This window comes from Rhinoderma darwinii, chromosome 1, assembly GCF_050947455.1.
Source record: "Rhinoderma darwinii isolate aRhiDar2 chromosome 1, aRhiDar2.hap1, whole genome shotgun sequence".
Classification (NCBI taxonomy): domain Eukaryota; kingdom Metazoa; phylum Chordata; class Amphibia; order Anura; family Rhinodermatidae; genus Rhinoderma; species Rhinoderma darwinii.
Window position 1 is genome coordinate 216079942 of NC_134687.1, and position 20610 is coordinate 216100551.

General features: G+C 41.7%; 1 protein-coding gene across 2 annotated transcripts in view; it reads right to left on the reverse strand.

Moving 5' to 3' along the window:
- Positions 1–20610, reverse strand: part of SH2D4A (SH2 domain containing 4A) — a 123956-nt gene that overhangs the window by 20258 nt on the left and 83088 nt on the right. Inside the window, exons 5-6 of one of the 2 annotated variants that reach the window (XM_075849845.1) lie at positions 10081–10170; positions 1972–2113 (exon numbers count right to left, since the gene is read on the reverse strand). In XM_075849845.1, the coding sequence (XP_075705960.1) occupies positions 1972–2113; positions 10081–10170 (232 nt within the window). The remainder of the gene's footprint in view (positions 1–1971; positions 2114–10080; positions 10171–20610) is intronic. The other variant, XM_075849846.1, reaches the window with a different exon arrangement.

Sequence of the window (20610 nt, forward strand, 5' to 3'; positions counted from 1 at the left end):
GTTTCTGTCATGTATGTTTTTTACCTAAAAAAAGTATAATTGTTTTTTAAAGTGAATTTTTGGGTCGGCCGGACGCGGCGTGTCACCCGCGAGCCTCCCGCAAATCGCGGGCCGTGCACATGGCCGCATGCATTATTTTCTATGAGCCTAGACCGCAAAACACGGCCGTAATAAGACATGTCCGTTCTTTTTGCGGTCCAGGCTCCTGGGCAATGCACGGACCGTGGAAACCACGGTCGTGTGCATGGGGCCGCAATTCACCCGTGTATTTTCGGGGGAATTGCGGCCGCAAAAGCACGTTCGTGTGCATGTGGCCTTAGTAAAGAGCCATTTTTTTTATTTTACATATTGTGTGACTTTAGGTGATGTGCTACAATTTTATACATTTCTGGAATTGAATGTACAACTGGTATTTTATGCGGGAATAGGGGTTGTCCAGTTTCAGCAAATTTATGTTATTTTTTTTGTATAGTTAAGGGGGGATTCACACGAGCGTGATTTTCGTGCGTGCAGGCCGCGTTTTTTTCGCGCGCCACGCACAGCCCTATAGAAGTCAATAGGGAAGTTCAAACAGTGCGTGATTTTTGCGCAGCGTTTGTTCGCTGCGTACAAAACGCGACATGTTCAATATCTCCGCGTATTTCGCGCATCACGCACCCATTGAAGTCAATGGGTGCGTGAAAACCACGCAGGTCGCACGGAAGCACTTCCGTGCGAACCGACTGAAACAGCGCACCAGCTGTCAAAAGGATGAATGTAAACAGAAAAGCACCACGTGCTTTTCTGTTTCCAAACATCCAAACGGAGTGTCTTTGAGATGAGCGAACCCGGACAACCGAACCGAACTTCACCGGGTTCGGCCGAACTCGTTTTGGCCGAACCCGGCAAAAAAATTTCCGGTACGCGACGTCAGGAGATAGTCACTGTCCAGGGTGCTGAAAGAGTTAAACTGTTTCAGCACCATGGACAGTGACTTCCGATCCCAATATACATGAACCTGTAAAAAAAAACAACTAAGTTCTGACTTACCGATAACTCCCGGCTTCTTCCTCCAGTCTGACCTCCCGGGATGACAATTCAGTCCAAGTGACAGCTCCAGCCAATCACAGGCCAAGCACAGGCTGCAGCGGTCACATGGACTGCCGCGTCATCCAGGGAGGTGTGGCCCGATGTCAAGAGGGGCGCGTCACCAAGGACGCGTCACCAAGGCAACGGCCAAGAGGGAAGTTCTCGGTAAGTACGAACTTTTTCTTTTTTTTAACAGGTTTCTCGATATTGTGTTCGGCATTCACTGTCGAGGGTGCTGAAAGAGTTTAGCTCTTTCAGAACCTTGGACAGTGACGGGCGTCGACTAGCCTCATCTCTATGATGGCGGCTGTGCGAAAATCACGCAGCCGCGCATCATACACGGATGACACACGCAGCTGTCAAGTGGTTTTTGCGCGCGCAAAACGCCGCGTTGTTTGCGCGCGCAAGAACGCAACGTTCGTCTGAATCTGCCCTAAAAGTTATACAATTATCCAGCATACTTTCGGTATGAAAGTGGCTTTCAAGATCTCTGCTTGTTGTTATTCTGTAGACACAGTAATTATTTACTTCCAGTGGATATAATTCTGTCCATGGTCATGTGATGGACACGCAGGGCCTGGGATCGTTACAAGAAACAACTCTGATATACATACTGTAACGAGCTGTGCACCTGTGTGTCCATCATATGATAATGGATAGAACTTTATCCACTGGAACTAAACAATGAATGTTCCTACTTTACCACTGACAACAAGCAGAGATCTTGAAAACCGTGAGGAATACAGAAAATATATTGGCAAATTGTATAACTTTTAATTATACAAAATATAACATTAATTTACTGAAAGCGCACAACCACTTAAGATAAAAATAATAACTCATCCAAAATGATAAAATTCAATAAAAAATTATATATTTTTTTATAATAACAATAAATCATACAGGTTTCTTGCCATTCGGAGTCTTCTTTTTCCAGTTTTTGCTTGACCTCTTGAGCTTCTTTCCAGTTCATGTAAATTTCCTGAGTCCTTTCTTCTAATTTTTGAATTTCTTTTTCTTGAGTCTTCAATACAACAGGTCTTTTCTGCAATGATTAGGGGAAATACTAGACACTGTAGTAACAAATGTACATACTTATAGTCTGATTAGGCAGCGATGATCCAAAAATGTTTATAGCATCCCAAGAACAATCCCAGTCCTGCTTTTTTATATATATCAGTAAAATAGGGTTATCATTTATTTCCGGGGGAATTATATTTTATGATTAGCAGTGTGTATGGTTTTAGTACATAGCACAGGCGAAAGATATTTACCATCTGTGCTGTAATTTTTTGAGGAACAGATAGAAGAGTTATGGGATCACTGATGGTGTCATTATGTACTGAATTTGGAAAATGACAAATAAAATTAATAAAAGTAGATAACCTAAGATTTTATAAACCTGCCCACAGAACATGTAAGTACATAGTGTAAGTATGTTTAGCACGCAGATATTAATGGGGTCATGTATCATTACTATTATTACAATGACTCATAGCTGTGTATCTCCTTCATTCAGATTCGGACACCAAACCGAGCAGATGCAAGAAAGTCATGTATGACAGGATGTATATGATATGAGCTGTTGGTTTTCATTGTTTCCGATAAAATGTCAAACCCTTTGATACTTAGGGTATGTTCACACACACTAATTACGGACGTAATTCGGGCATTTTTGCCCCGAATTACGTCCGAAAAATGCGGCTTGAAAGCGTTGACAAACATCTGCCCATTGAAAGCAATGGGCTGACGTTTGTCTGTTCACACGAGGTGTATATTTACGCGCCGCTGTCAAATGACATCGCGTAAATAGACGCCCGCGTCAAAGAAGTGACCTGTCACTTCTTGGGGCGTAATTGGAGCCGTTATTCATTGATTCCAATGAAAAGCAGCGCCAATTACGTCCGTAATGGACGCGGCGTTCAAGCGTCTGCACATGCCGTTACGGCTGAAATTACGGGGATGTTTTCTCCTGAAAACATCCCCGTAATTTCAGCCGTTACAGACGCTGCCGTGTGAACATACCCTTATATTCCTTGTTATTTTTGCTTTAACTTGTTACGGCAACATGACATACATGTATTTCACAACCGGGAGTGGGTACAGCTATGAATATCAATGGCAACGTGGTTAACAAACACTTCTGGATTTCTCTCCACACTAACTCTGATCTCCGCCGCTTAACCCTTGAAACGCGATGGTACTGATTGTGGTATAAGCAAAGGGCCTCCCTTATCGGTGTCACAGGGCTTTCCTTATATCGATATGCATCAATGTACTGGCATATTAACATATATTTGTATATTATAAATACAAATCCCTCTATGGAATTAAATTGAAAAAAGTTTTTAACAAAAATGTAAGTAAAAAATAAACAAATTATTTGAATTCGGTACCCCTTTAACTGCAAAAACCCATACAATATTTTTAAAAACATATTTATTTTGATTAATAAGATTTGTTTGTTTTTTTAAGAAGAAGGAAAACAGAATATAAATTAATAAACAATTTAATGAAATGTTAATATGTGTGGCCCATAACAGTAACTGTCTGTGTCGAGGGTAACTTGCTTAAAAAAAACATTGATTATGCTTTGATAATTATGTCCTATATTGCATAAGGGGCTTTTCCCATCTGCGTTGTGGTATTCTGTTGTTCTGCTCCGTCAGAGGAGAACAAGGGAATACTGGAAGCAACGGTTCCGTTGCACGATGGATACCGCCGCCGTGTATATATATATATATATATATATATATATACACACAGGGTGGGCCATTTATATGGATACACCTAAATAAAATGGGAATGGTTGGTGATATTAACTTCCTGTTTGTGGCACATTAGTATTTGGGAGGGGGGAAACTTTTCAAGCTGGGTGTTGACCATGGCGGCCATTTTGAAGTCGGCCATTTTGTATCCAACTTTAGTTTTTTCAATGGGAAGAGCGTCATGTGACACATCAAACTTATCGAGAATTTCACAAGAAAAACAATGGTGTGCTTGGTTTTAACGTTACTTTATTCTTTCATGAGTTATTTACAAGTTTCTGACCACTTATAAAATGTGTTCAAAGTGCTGCCCATTGTGTTGGATTGTCAATGCAACCCTCTTCTCCCACTCTTCACACACTGATGGCAACACCGCAGAAGAAATGCTAGCACAGGCTTCCAGTATCCGTAGTTTCAGTTGCTGCACATCTCGTATCTCCACAGCATAGACAATTGCCTTCAGATGACCCCAAAGATAAAAGTCTAAGGGGGTCAGATCGGGAGACCTAGGGGGCCATTCAACTGGCCCACGACGACCAATCCACTTTCCAGGAAACTGTTCATCTAGGAATGCTCGGACCTGACACCCATAATGACATAAATAACTCATGAAAGAATAAAGTAATGTTAAAACCAAGCACACCATTGTTTTTCTTGTGAAATTCTCGATAAGTTTGATGTGTCACGTGACCCTCTTCCCATTGAAAAAACTAAAGTTGGATACAAAATGGCTGACTTCAAAATGGCCGCCATGGTCAACACCCAGCTTGAAAAGTTTCCCCCCTCCCATATACTAATGTGCCACAAACAGGAAGTTAATATCACCAACCATTACCATTTTATTTAGGTGTATCCATATAAATGGCCCTCCCTGTATATATATATATATATATATATATATATATATATATATATATATATATATATATATAACAACTCTGCAAGGCTTCAGAAAAGATCAAACAGATCTAATTGGAGCTAATGGAGGCACCATTATTTAAACAGATATACTTGTTTGACTAGTTATTGCAAGAAGCCGAAACCAGCAATGCACCTAAATACAGAAGAAGTCTCAGAGGCAATCCTGAAATATGTTTTGAGGAACTAGACTGACTTTATTAAATACAGCTCGAATACGCATATTTGAGATTTGCATATTGTTTTTTCAATTTTGCATATTGGCACCAATAATCTTTGTGCAAACTATAATTCAAATACAACGCTCTATAATGCTATGCAGTATAACGCCTACAATGGCATGCTTTCCTTTGAATATATAGCTTGCTAGAATTATCAAACTTCTTAAACTATAGTAATTCCTTAAAAGGGGTTTACCAGTTTAGAGAATCCATGTTTATATACTCTATGGATCTTCTTTATAGCCCAAGAAAAGACCAAAAAGTGGTTTATCAGAAAGGCCATATATAAAATTTACATTTATATATGGCCTTTCTGATAAACCACTTACTTTTTTGTGGACCTTATTCGGATCCACCAACTCACAAGATATATAGTTAATATTTTTTGGTCTCATTATATATGCTATCTCCTGAAAGTCAAATCACAGATACCAATCTGTTATTTACGAGTATTTGACAGATACACAGCCCACTGTCCCTGTTTTAACTGTTGGTCTATGGATTTTTTCTGTTTTTATGCATTGTCTATTGTCTCATATTATGTATGTTAATAAAGTATTTTTCTATTTCCTCATACATTACGCGTCTCTTCAGCATCATTCTTTTCTTGGGCTATATATTCTATTGTGATGCTTTTGGGTGAACACCCTTGGATCAGCCCGTGTGACTTTGTCTAACATTTTTCTATTTCGTACATATAGTGGGCTATATTGATCCATGCTGTATTTTCGGTTTTGTCTATGGATCTTCTGTTCAGGAACCTGATCTTCTGGCAAGAGTGCAGAGAGGTTACAAAGAGCGTCTCTCGCTATGGAGGAGCTATCCTGTCCTGCATTACACATACAACCCATTGATATTAATGTGCCACTGTGCAATGCTTAATTTCCACTGTGGTGGTGCAGAAGGGCAATTGAATACCTCATGCACACGACCGTATTTTTTCCCACCCGTAAATACTGGCGTAAATACGGGTCCGGTGACACACGTATTCGACCCGTTTTGCACCAGTATTTACGAACCTGTGCCCGTAAATATGGGTCCGGTGTCACCCGTATTCCACCCGTATTTACGGGCACGTTTTTGGCGGCAAAATAGCACTGCACTAATCGGCAGCCCCTTCTCTCTATCAGTGCAGGATAGAGAGAAGGGACAGCCCTTTCTGTAATAAAAGTGAAAGAAATTCATACTTACCGGCCGTTGTCTTGGTGACGCGTCCCTGTCTTCACATCCAGCCCGACATCCCTGGATGACGCGGCAGTCCATGTGACCGCTGCAGCCTGTGATTGACCTGTGATTGGCTGCAGCGGTCACATGGCCTGAAACGTCATCCAGGACGTCGGGCCGGATGTCGAGAGGGACGCGTCACCAAGGCAACGGGCGGGAGACCGGACTGGAGGAAGCAGGAAGTTCTCGGTAAGTATGAACGTCTTTTATTGTTATTTTTTACAGGTTTATACTGATCAGTAGTCACTGTCCAGGGTGCTGAAAGAGTTACTGCCGATCAGTTAACTCTTTCAGCTCCCTGGAAAGTGACTATTTACTGACGTCGCTTAGCAACGCTGCCGTAATGACGGGTGCACACATGTAGCCACCCGTCATTACGAGAGCTCCATAGACTTCTATGGACTGTCCGTGCCATTATTACGGCCTGAAATAGGACATGTTCTATCTTTTTCAACGGCACGGGCACCTTCCCGTGAGAAAACGGGAAGGCACTCGTCGCCAATAGAAGTCTATGAGCCCGTTATTACGGGTCGTAATTACGACCCGTAATAACGGGAGTTTTTACAGTTGTGTGCATGAGGCCTTACTGACAGGTTTTCCAAAATTGAAGTAGTCCATGATGCAGTTAATAGCAGACTTTAATAGAGTACTTCACAGCAGACATTTAGACAGGATACAAATACACAGAATTCAGCCAATAGATTGTTTTGCCTCACATGACGCTTTATCAAGGCCTTGAAGAGGACACTGTGTAATAAGCTTTTTGTAATGGGACCCTTCTAACAAGTAGGGATTGTCCAAAGCTGACAATCCTTTTAAGTGATACAGTTTATTAACCCCTTCCAACCCCCATGATATACATTTACATAATGGGAACTATGTAGTTCTCTCGCAATGACGTACCTGTACGACATAGTGATAGTGCGAGCATAGGAGGTTAACTGCAGTGCCCCCATAAACATTTTTATTGCTGGTGGGTATAACTAAAATAGGGCTTTTGTGCTCTATGTCATGTAGGGTTCGTGGACCCACTGGGCCGTACAGCCTTGGCGGTATGGCAGCTGGCCAACAGGGCGCAGGTCACAGTCCACAGCTGTGGCAGCTCGGACAGTAGCAAGGCAGGGTCAGCAGGGACTAGGCTGCGGGTAGACGTCAGGCGTGGATCAGCAGGACAGGCGTAGATACAGCACAGCACGACTACAGGACAGCACGGCACTTGACCAGTTAGCACGGGATACAGGATACAGGAACAGGGAACACTGGAACTGGAAAACACTAGGAGACCATTTGCATAGACAAACTAGGATATGACAAACAACGCTCAGGCAAGGATCAGAAGGGCAGAGGCCTTCTTATAGTCCAGGAAATCATGTGAGTTGATGATGATGATTGTTTACATGTGCGGGACACAGCGGACCGGATCGGAAGTGAGTGCTTGCATCTCCTAGGAAGGACATGAGGACCAGCGCTCACAGATCCATGGCTGCGGGTGTCGGGAGGTAAGTAAACCGGACGTCCCGCGGCCATGCACACTACACTCTATCAATTGCACTGTGTAGTATCTGTTCTTATCAGTGGTAGAAAGGATGTACACAACAATGTTAGGTCGTAAGTGCTTGGTGTATACCGGTGGCTTTAAGATGCCCGTCATAGGTGACCATCAGCCAGTGCATCAAAGAAATTGGCCGGGTAGTTTGAAATTCCCGAGAAGCAAAACTACCCCAGGAGTGGTGACTCGGTGGTACTTTAAATCACTGGAGATGAGATCTGATGGATGCACTTTACTTGTCAGTGCACCCACCTTCTGGCTTGGTTAAACACTGATTACGTTTTTTAATTTTTGGTGGAAGAAAGTACGATCTTACACTTTCAAAAACAAATTGTTCTATTATGATCCTCAACTCTTCTGATCTTATCGAATGAGATATCAAGAATCCTGATTGATGGGTTAATCATTAAAATATAGAAAGACAAAACCCTTTGAAGTATTCTCTTGAAAAATATATCTTATTAGGTTTTATAAAGAGTTCAAACATTCGAACATCTTTGCTACAATGTAAATAGTGTATGTCTCATTTAAGGGAAATAAGAGGCATTCATCAGGGAAAGGTTGGCAAAAGACTTACTCTTATTTATACCAATAACGGTTGACTCTGAGCTGTCCTATCAGGAAACTGTTGTCAAAATTAACCAAATACAAAAGTCTAATACAGGCTTTAATGTACAAACAAACAGTAGAATCCTTCATGTAATAAATTTCTATGGTAAATACATAGCTGATAACTAAAGGCTTCTTTATTTGTCCCTTTCAGGCCAGTAGCTACCAAACATCCATTGGCATCCAAAAATGTGGCAGCTTCATTGATTCTTGTTCATAATAACATTATACTGTATATTAGCTTTAACAGAAATAGTTATGTCTGTCACATAAAAAAGAACAATGCAATTAATCATTGGAATCTTTAGGCATTGGATTATTTTTCTTGTTAATTTGAAGTAGATATTGCACTTTAAGAGCATTAGTACCGAATAAAAAAAAAAAATCACCAATAAATATAAATCCTCTTCCTCCAAGTTTAGAAAAATACTCATTAAGGGCACATTCAGACGTGGCGGAATTGCTGTGGAATTTCGGTGCGGACAGTCCGCAGTGGAAATCCTTTGCAGACAGTTTGTCCATTGGTTTCCATACCTTTTCAGTTATCTTCGTGCAGACGTTGCGGAAAACTCTGCTGCGGACCATAGGCTGCGGTGTGGAATTTTCAGTCCGCAGCATGCACTGTCTGTTGCGGAGAAGAAGCGGAATTTTACTGCGTATTTCAGCCTTTGCAATGCAAAAACTGAAATCTGTAGCAAGTCCGCTGTGTTTTCTGCAACGTCTGAATTACCTGTCAGATATGCAAATGTTGGTGCAGATTCGTTGCGTAATTGCCCCAAATCTGCACCAACATTTGCAGCGGAAAAAATCCGCCACGTCTGAACGTGCCCTAACTGTTTCTTCCCCTCTGTATTTTCTAAAAGTGACAACAAGAAAAAGCCACTTCAGCTCACTTATTCTTCTAATAAATCGCTTAATCTTATTTTTCCTAGTCTCCAGGATGGCTGATCTGCACCAATACAGCAAAACAAATAAAAAAAATAAATGGCAACCAAATTATATATGCAAAAACGGTTTCTTTCCATAAGTCAGAAAAAAAGGGGTAATGGAAAAAGAATAACTTAAGAGCCATTTTCTACTGGTGATAAATGCATGATATGCATAAGATTTTTCCTTCCAGAAGTCTGAAAATGAAGGGGGAGGGTTATCCCTAAACAGGTCATGCAAAAAGTTCTGTACTGATGCTTGTTTTTTTTTTCATTATTATTAGGCTTTTATAGTTTTTTCCCACTATAAACATTTACAACCTACCTACAGAATAGGTGACAAATATTAGATTAGTGGTGGTTTAACTGCTGGATCTGTGGACAGCCCACTCTATAAAAGTCTATAGGGGATATGGAAACAACCAAATGGGTAAGCTAAGTCAGCCATCACATACTCGGCCATCGATCCATACAACTCCTTTTCAATGCAGTCATCTACAGTAGGAGGAATGGGGATCCCCTGTTCTAGTTATTGCCAGTTCTCCCAGCAGTTGGGACAAACCAATCCAAAATCACCTATCCTGAGCATAGATGACAAATGGTAAGTGGGAAAACCCCTTTAAAGTAAAATGTATATGAGCCCATACAAATTAGAATTTCGAATAATACGACAATTGTTCTAATTATGACTGCCACACTATGAGACATTTTGCTGAATATATTCAACTAAACAAAGTAATATCATCATTCAATCTTGATAAGATCGTTGTTAGGTTTAACAGTGAAAATCGTCTTACCTGCTGCACCCCACATTTTTTAGAATGTCTTGCGGTAGATGACAGCAGTATATCTTGAATAGTTCTTGTTTTTGGTGTTTCTGTGATGGACTAGGAATGTAATCAAATATGCCATTTATAATAACATATTTTACTTACCTTGGTATTCATCACCACACCAAACAACACATGCAAACACAATAACCCGCAACCAGTGAGTGAGACCAGAAGAAGCAGCCCAAGAGGCCCAGAAACCGCAACCCAGAGTTATAAAAATGAAAGCACTTAAAGTAATAATGCAGCCTGACTAGAAATAAACCCATTTCATATGAAACTCCCAATGTTTTTTAATCCATGATTTTTCAAACACACCTTTAATTATTTATTTATAATTTTTTTTTGTAAAGGACAATTCTAGGCTGTTAGGGTATGTTCACACGCTTAACCAAGGGAAAACAGCTCCTGATTTTCAGACGTTTTCTTAGCAACACGCGTTTTTCGCTGCGTTTTTTACGGCCGTTTTTGGAGCTGTTTTTCTATAGAGTCATTGAAAAACGGCTCCAAAAACGTCTCAAAAAGTGACATACACTTCTTTTTCGAGGCTGTTTTTTTACGCGGCCGTTTTTCCGTTTGCTTCCGATTTTTCGGCTGTTTTTCGGCCATTTACTACTATAATATACTAGAATAATAATTATAGTAATAATAATAATAATAATAATAATAATAAAATCTAATATACTAATACAGAACGTACTATGAAATGTCTGTTTGTTCAATTATTTGAGAAAATTTGTATAGGTTCAACCCAAGCCATGGGCCCTCTAAACTCAAGGACAGCCGTGACAGTTGCACAGGCACAGTACAGGCAAAAGAGCCCACCAGCATAAAAATAATTTTAGTTCTTCCTAGTGTTACTAGATTGCATGTAAAGGACTGTGATGATCATTCACTTAGAACAAATTGGCACACTTGCAAACCATTTATTAGAGAACTAAGAGAGAGGGACTCTATGATGATCACTAGAGATGAGCGAACTTATGGAAAGTTTGGTTCGGCTAGTTCGCCGAATTTCACGAAAAAGTTAGATTCGGACCGAACTAGTTCTGACCGAACCTGTAATTTCCGTGCGCCGAGCATGGTACTAGCCAGGGTGCTGAAAGAGTTAATGGGCTGCACTAACTCTTTCAGCAACCTTGACAGTACCATGCTCGGCGAACGGAAAATAAAATTTTAATGTAATAAAAAAAAATACGTTCATACTTACATTCCTCCTGTCCGGCCTCCAGCGATGACGTTTCATCCATGTCGCCGCTGCAGCCAATCACAGGCTGTAGTGGCGGTCACGCACGTCAGGATGACATCAGAAGGCCGGCCTCCAGGGATGACGCTTCATCCCACGTGACCACCTCTGCAACCAATCACAGGCTGCAGCGGCCTCTGCAGCCAATCACAGGCTGCACTGGCCTCTGCAGCCAATCACACGCTCCTCTCCTGAAATACTGTGCTGCGCTGCCTTAAACTCTGTGGACAGAGTTCACAGCAGCACAGAATCTGCACGCTCCTCTCCTGAAATACTCTGTGCTGCTGTGAACTCTGGTCTTACCATTACGTAGCTCAGTCTGTTACCTCTCCTCCACTCCTGTCCTCAATAACACCTTCACATGATTGGCAAGTCACCACCCCGCACAAGATCCGCACGCTCATCTCCTGAAATACTCTGTGCTGCTGTGAACTCTGCTCTTACCATTACGTGGTGACTTGCCAATCATGTGAAGGTGTTATTGAGGACAGGAGTGGAGGAGAGGTAACAGACTGAGAGCTACCTAATGGTAAGAGCAGAGTTCACAGCAGCACTGAATCTGCACGCTCATCTCCTGAAATACTCTGTGCTGCCTTAAACTCTGTGGACAGGTCAGGATCCTGTTTCTTTTAAATGCTGCACTGTAGTGCAGCCTTATATAGTGGATCGAGCGTGTTCCCCAGCAGCATTTAAAAGAAACAGGATCCTGACCTGTCCACAGAGTTTAAGGCAGCACAGAGTATTTCAGGAGATGAGCACGGCCGGCCACGGGCAGCCGGTTGTTTTTCCGAGCCGTGCTCCCATTATAAAGTATAGGAGAACGGCCCGTAAAATAAAAAAATAAAACATGTTCTATCTTTTTAACGGCACGGGCACCTTCCCGTGAGAAAACGGGAAGGTACCCGTGGCTAACAGAAGTCTATGGGCCCGCTATTTCGGGTTGTAATTACGACCCGTAATAACGGGTGTTTTTACGGTCGTGTGCATGAGGCCCCGTAATGACGGGTGACTACATGTGTGCACCCGTCATTACGGCAGCGTTGCTAGGCGACGTCAGTAAATAGTCACTGTCCAGGGTGCTGAAAGAGTTAACTGATCGGCAGTAACTGTTTCAGCACCCTGGACAGTGAATTCCGATCAGAATATACATCAACCTGTAAAAAAAAAAAGACGTTCATACTTACCGAGAACTTTCTGCTTCCTCCAGTCCGGTCTCCTGGCCGTTGCCTTGGTGACGCGTCTCGACATCCGGCCCGACATTCCTGGGTGACGTTACAGCCCATGTGACCGCTGCAGCCAATCACAGGCTGCAGAGGCCTCTGCAGCCAATCACAGGCTGCAGAGGCCTTTGCAGCCAATCACAGGCTGCCGCGTCAGAAAAGAAGGTCGGACTGGAGGAAGAAGAGGGACTCGTCACCAAGACAACGACCGTGTACGTATGAAATGCTTTTTATTTTATTTTTAATCAGCAGCCTCTTTTCTCTATCAGTGATTGATAGAGACAAGTGGCTGCCGATTTGTATAATATTTTTGACCGGGTTCGGTCAAAACGGGTTCGGCCGAACCCGGTGAAGTTCGGATTCGCTGCGAACCGAACTTTTCCTGATGTTTGGACCAAAACCGGGTTCGGTTGTCCCGGTTCGCTCATCTCTAATGATCACCCCACACTTGACAAATGATATTTTGGACTGCAAGGGCATGACCAGACGTGGCGGTATTGCTCTGGAATTCCGCTGCGGACAGTCCGCAGTGGAAATCCGCAGCGTACACGTTTCTTCATTGCTTTCCACAGCTTTATAGTGAGGTTCGTTTACACGTTGCGGAAAACTCTGCTGCGGACCATAGGCTGCGGTGCGGAATTTGTTGTCCGCAGCATACACTGGTTGTTGCGGACGTGTAGTGGACTTGTTGCGGACTCATTGCGGAATTTCTCCATTGACTTCAATGGAGAGTCAAAATTCCGCAATGAAGTCCGCAGATGTTATGTGTGTTGCGTAGCGTATTTGTTTTACTAACATGACATTTCTTCATTCTGGCTGGACCTATGTATTTCTAGGTCTACAGCCAGACTGAGGCCCCATGCACACGTAAAAACGCCCGTAATCACGGGCCATTATTACGGCACGGGCAGGCCCATAGAAGTCTACGGGGCTCCCGTAATTACGGGTGACTACATGTGTGCACCCGTAATTACGGGAGCGTTGCTAGGCGACGTCAGGAGATAGTCACTGTCCAGAGTGCTGAAAGAGTTAAACGATCGGCAGTAACTCTTTCAGCACCCTGGACAGTGACTACCGATCACAATATAGATCGACGTGTAAAAAAAAAGAAGTTCATACTTACATAGAACTCCCTGCTTCTTCCTCCAGTCCGGCCTCCCGGGATGACGTTTCAGTCCAAGTGACGGCTGCAGCCAATCACAGGCTGCAGCGGTCACATGGACTGCCGCATCATCCAGGGAGGTCGGGATGGATGTCGAAAGAAGGACGCGTCACCAAGACAAGGGCCGGGTAAGTATGAATTTCTTTTACTAGGGAAAGTGCTGTCCCTTCTCTCTATCCTGCACTGATAGAGAGAAGGGAAGCCCTCTTCACCTGAACATGCAATGGCTAGTCCGCATCAATTTAATGCCCATTTTAGGCAGAGCCGCAACGCAGATTCTGTGCGGCATTGATGCAGACAGTGTATGCAGAACTCCGCCACGTCTGGTCATGCCCCAAGGGTTCCTGGACAGGGTTCATTCTCCATTTAATTTTTTTTAGAGAAACAATAGTGTTATTGTTTCCGTGAAAAAAATTTAAACTTTACGGAACGAAGACAAACTGAAACAAACTGAAATGGAAGCATTACCATTGATAATGCAAATGGAAGCGATCGCTTCCGTTCAGCTTTCTGTTCATCTGTTCCTCTGACGGAAAGGTTGAACAGAACAGATGAACTGGAATACCAATGTGAACAGGCCCTAAGAATTAATACAAACAATATTGTAACAACATCACAATAATGCACAACTAGGGAATAAAGACAAACACCATTGTAACATAATAAAAATAGCACACGGGTTATAAATAAAGATAAAGATAATCAATGCCCTCCTTTTTTCCACTATTTTAACTGTCTGTAATATTGTTATTTATTGTTCTCATGAAATTTTCTAATAAATTTGACACAATATTTTTTTCAAATACTCTTTCTGGCATTTGTATTCTTTATGGTCTATTGTATGTTTTCTATAAATAAAAACAAAGTCTAATGTAAAATAATCAAAATAAAAAACAGCTTATGAATAAAAAACAAACAAACAACAGACCGTTGTGACATCAACACAATAAAGCGCAGTGTTTGAATGAAGATTTAGGCTATTGTGACATCATCAAAATACAACATAGCTTATAAATGAAGACATACGGTGCAGGCATTTGTGACTTCATTACTATAAGACGCAGCGTAAGATTAAAGATAACAATTTTTATGACCTCACCACTATAGAATACAGCATTGGGATAAAGACAAACATTATTGTGACATCATGTCTTAAAAGCACATCATAGGAATAAAGATAAACACCATTATGAAATAATTACGCTAGAACACAGCATAGGAATACAAACAAACACAGCCCCTGTAATGTTGCAATGCCCCCCCTCCTCCCCGTGACGCGATAGGGTTGCCGATTGTAGGCATGGCAGCCTGGGGACCTAATGACAGGGTCTGCCATCTTTGTACTCCTTATGAAGCCCTGTCAGTATAACATCAGTACATTAGTATCACTGGTTGAAGTCCCCTAGGGGGACTATAAAAAAAAAGTTAAATACAGTAAAATAAAGATCTATCTATCTATCTATCTATCTATCTATCTATCTATCTATCTATCTATCTATCTATCTATCTATCTATCTATCTATCTATCTATCATTAAAAAACCTTCCATTTTCAACAAGCACAATGTAAAAAAAGATTTTTTTTTTAAATTTAACATAACTGGTATCGCCGCATCCGTAAAAGAACAATCTTTTACAATATATAATTATTTAGCCCACACCGTGAACGTCGTAAATAACAAAAAATTAAAATGCCAGAATTGCTGTGTTTTGGTCACTTCATCTCTCATAAAAAATCAAATAAAAAGTGATCAAAAAGTGTCATGTACCCCAAAATGATACAAATAGAAATTACAGCTCAATAAGACTCATATTGTTCAAATGACAGAATAAAAAAAAGCTATGGCCCTCAGAATATGTCGGCAAAACTCAAATTTTATTTTTGATAATCAGGTTTCTCCTTGTAAAAGTTGTAAAACATCAAAAAACTATATGAATGTAGTATTGTAAAAATGCAACGAAATGAATAGGCAGATTTGGTGCGTTTTTTTGTGCGGTTTCCAAAATCAGCGCAGTGAAGTTGTTCCCAGCTTGGATAAGTTCAAGAGTCATTCATTTGTGCATGCAGCACACTTTACAAAAACTACATATGTCTAATAACTGTTGAGAGTACCTAGGGAGGGTGGGCACATAACAGGACTGAAAGTTATCTGCACTAATGTGACCTGCTCTAAGCCTGGCACTGGGTACTCAGACCCTATTCCTCCCTGTCCGACTACTGAGTTGCCTGTATGTTGTTTAAAAGCAGCCAGTGGAGCTCTGCTGTACTGCAGAGAAGACAGGAGAGGAGCAGGGATACAAGTTGCAGCATGTTGCAAGGGAGGGTTTTCAACAAGACTGTGTTAGGCTTCGTTCACATCTGCGCTAGGGTCCTGTTGCGACATTCCGTCGGGGGTTTCCGTCGGAATGGGACCCTGACTGAGAGAAACGTAAACCAAAGGTTTCAATTTCCATCACCATTGATTTTAAAGGTGACGGATCCGGTGCCAATGGTTTCCGTTTGTCTCCGTTGTGCAGGGGTTCCATCGTTTAAACGGAATCAATAGAGCAATCGACTACGCTATTGATTCCGTCAAAACGACCGAACCCTTGCACAACAGAGACAAATGGAAACCATTGGCACCGGATCCATCAACATTGAAGGCAATGGTGATGGAAACAGAAACCTCTGGTTTCCGTTTGTGTCTGTCAGGGCTCCATTCCGACGGAAAACTCCAACGGAACGTCAGGACGGAGCCCTAGCACAGATGTGAATGAAGCCTTAATAATGTAATGAACACAGACAGTGCTGCTGCTGCCTCTCATATCAAGCAAGCTCTGTGACTGGTAACGCAGCAGTCGCTGATGCTGCACACACTTCCCTTTTGTAGCAAGAACAATATGCCATATCATATGGGAACAATGACAGAAGGAAGGTGAAAGCAAGGTGCAGCCCTAGGCACCGGACCTCCAGTGCCCGATGTTAAATATGGCCCTCAGGTCATTAATGAAGACACAAGCCATTGTGACATTATCAAAATAAAATACAGCACTAAAGACACAGACTAAAGTTAGAATACAATATAGGCTATAAAAGAAGTCTATTGTGACATCATCACAATAGAAAACAGACTATAAATGAAGACCATATGGGCAGCACGGTGGCTTGGTGGTTAGCACTGGTACCATCCAGTGCTGTGGTCCTGGGTTCAAACACAACATCTGCATGGAGTTTGTATGTTCTCACCGTGTGTGTGGGGTTCCTCTGGTTTCCTCCCACACCCTGAAAACATACAGATAGAGAACATACACTACCGTTCAAAAGTTTAGGGTCACTTAGAAATGTCCTTATTTTTGAAAGAAAAGCACAGTTTTTTTCAATGAAGATAACATAAAATTAATCAGAAATACACTCTATACATTGTTAATGTGGTAAATGACTATTCTAGCTGCAAACGTCTGTTTTTTAATGCAATATCTACATAGGTGTATAGAGGCCCATTTCCAGCAACCATCACTCCAGTGTTCTAATGGTACATTGTGTTTGCTAACTGTGTTAGAAGGCTAATGGATGATTGGAAAACACTTAAAAACCCTTGTGCAATTATGTTAGCACCGCTGTAAACAGTTTTGCTGTTTAGAGGAGCTATAAAACTGACCTTCCTTTGAGCTAGTTGAGAATCTGGAGCATTACATTTGTGAGTTCGATTAAACTCTCCAAATGGCTAGAAAAAGAGAGCTTTCGTGTGAAACTCAACAGTCTATTCTTGTTCTTAGAAATGAAGGCTATTCCATGCGAGAAATTGCCAAGAAACTGAAGATTTCCTACAATGGTGTGTACTACTCCCTTCAGAGGACAGCACAAACAGGCTCTAACCAGAGTAGAAAGAGAAGTGGAAGGCACCGCTGCACAACTGAGCAACAAGACAAGTACATTAGAGTCTCTAGCTTGAGAAATAGACGCCTCACAGGTCCTCAACTGGCAGTTTCATTAAATAGTACCCGCAAAACGCCAGTGTCAACGTCTACAGTGAGGAGGCGACTCCGGGATGCTGGCCTTCAGGGCAGAGTGGCAAAGAAAAAGCCATATCTGAGACTGGCTAATAAAATGAAAAGATTAATATGGGCAAAAGCACACAGACATTGGACAGAGGAAGATTGGAAAAAAGTGTTATGGACAGACGAATCGAAGTTTGAGGGGTTTGGATCACACAGAAGAACATTTGTGAGACGCAGAACAACTGAAAAGATTCTGGAAGAGTGCCCGACGCCATCTGTCAAGCATGGTGGAGGTAATGTGATGGTCTGGGGTTGCTTTGGTGCGGGTAATGTGGGAGATTTGTACAAGGCAAAAGGGATTTTGAATAAGGAAGGCTATCACTCCATTTTGCAACGCCATGCCTTACCCTGTGGACAGCGCTTGATTGGAGCCAATTTCATCCTACAACAGGACAATGACCCAAAGCACACCTCCAAATTATGCAAGAACTATTTAGGGAAGAAGCAGGCAGCTGGTATTCTATCTGTAATGGAGTGGCAAGCGCAGTCAACAGATCTCAGATCTTGTGGGAGCAGCTTGACCGTATGGTACGCAAAAAGTGCCCATCAAGCCAATCCAACTTGTGGGAGGGCCTTCTGGATGCATGGGGTGAAATTTCTCCTCATTACCTCAGCAAATTAACAGCTAGAATGCCAAAGGTCTGCAATGCTGTAATTGCTGCAAATGGAGCATTCTTTGACGAAAGCAAAGTTTGAAGGAGAAAATTATTATTTCAAATAAAAATCATTATTTCTAACCTTGTCAATGTCTTGACTATATTTTCTAGTCATTTTGCAACTCATTTGATAATATAAGTGTGAGTTTTCATGGAAAACACAAAATTGTCTGGGTGACCCCAAACTTTTGAACGGTAGTGTAGATAATGAGTCACAATGGGGGCAATAAGCTAGCTCCGGTCCCTGCTATTAACCCCTTTGATGCAGCAATCAAAAGCGATTGCTGCATCTTAGCAGTTACTAGCAGATCGCCAGCCACAGTCAATCAGGACTGGCGACTGCTGCTATGGCAACAGGAGAAAAACACCGAAAAAGGCCATACTTACAAAGGGACACAGCCAGGTCAGAAACGCTGATGAAAGGGCGAGCAGGTGCTTTAAATAATAATAGCCACTCCCACTAGTCTTGAGGGGAGTGGTGTGTGGTGCATGGGATGTGTAGTAAGAAATAATAAATGAATAGTGTGTGTGCAAGTGTAATACTATAAGTGAAATATAGGGGGCAGTAATGAGTGAAGTGCCTCAATAGAAATAAATGGATAATGGGGTGCAAGTGAGTGAAACATGGAGGGATAGTGTGTACGTCATGAGGCACAACGTGTATAGCCAGGTAGAAGCCTATTTGTGACGCCTTGATAATTCATAGAGCGGGCTACCCTGCTTGCTATGCCAAACAACAACACACCATGCACTCCCAGCATCAAAGACCCGGCTTTGGCCTTTTTCGGTGTTTTTGTATATGTCCCCTTGTTTTTATCGGTTCTGTATGGCAACAGGAGACACAATGGCCTTTAGCTCTGCCATTACAGAAGCCGATTAGGCCCTGCTGGGAGGCAAAGCCTAATCGGCTTGCTGTCAGTGAATAACTGACAGATCTAATACATTGCACTACGTAGGTAGTGCAATGTATTAGAAAAATAACATCAGGCAGTTGGACCTTCAAGTCCCCTAGTGGGACTTGAAAAAAAGTGTAACAAAAGTGTGAAAAAAAATACAAGTTTGAAAACAATAAAAGTTTCAAGTAATAAAATAAAACAAAATTGCCCTTTTTCTCTTATTAAGTCCTTTATTATTGAAAAAAATAAATAAACCATATGTATTTGGTATCGCCGCGACCGTAACGACCTGAGGTATCAAAATATTATATTATTTATTGCACGCGGTGAACATCGTAAAAAAAAAACATAAAAGACTATACCAGAATTTCTGTTTTTTGGTCACTTTGCCCTACAAATATTGGAATAAAAAGATCAAAAAAGTCGCACATATCAAAAAATGGTACCTATAAAAACTATAGATCATCTCGCAAAAAAACAAGCCCTCATATAGCTCTGTTGACAAAAAAATTAAAAAGTTATGGTTCTCACAGTAGTTTAATTGTGCAAAAAGTTGTAAAACATAAAAAAGTTCTATAAATTTTAACGCTGCATAAAAAAAACTAAATAAAACTATATAAGAATTGCGTTTTTTTGTTTAGCTGGCCTCCCAAAAAATAGGATAAAAGGTAATCAAAAAGTCACATGTACCCCAAAATGGTACCAATAATAACTACAGCTCGACCTGCAAAAAAAAGCCCTCATACCACTACGTCTATGAAAAAATAAAATTAGTTATGGCTCCAATAAGTCAGGAAATAAAAAAATATGCAGTTGTGCAGCCGGAGGGGAACATTTCTTCTGTTTCTAGAGGCGATTTATCAAGGACCTAAAATTAGGGTACCAGGAAGGGGAGGGCCCAAACATATCCGCTGGAAGCGACGGTGCCCGTATTATACCAGGACAACACTTTCCCAGCTAAATTCCCCAAACTGCAAAGGTGCGGTTTGTGGACCAAAAGGGGCATAAGAAAGTACGCACTGGCCTGTGCAGAAAGGATTGCTTCACAGCGTAACACACATCTATGGATCATTTTATTGTTTTTTTACCCCATTATTATACCACCTGACTATGCCCCTGATGTACTCTGCCCAGCTTACATGTACCCCCACATTATAAATGGAAACACCAGCAGTACTCAAACAAATCTACTACCAAACAAAATCAGCTCTCCAAAAGCCAAATGGCGTTCCCTCCCATCTGAACCCTACAGCGTGCCCAAACAGCAGTTTCCTTCCCAC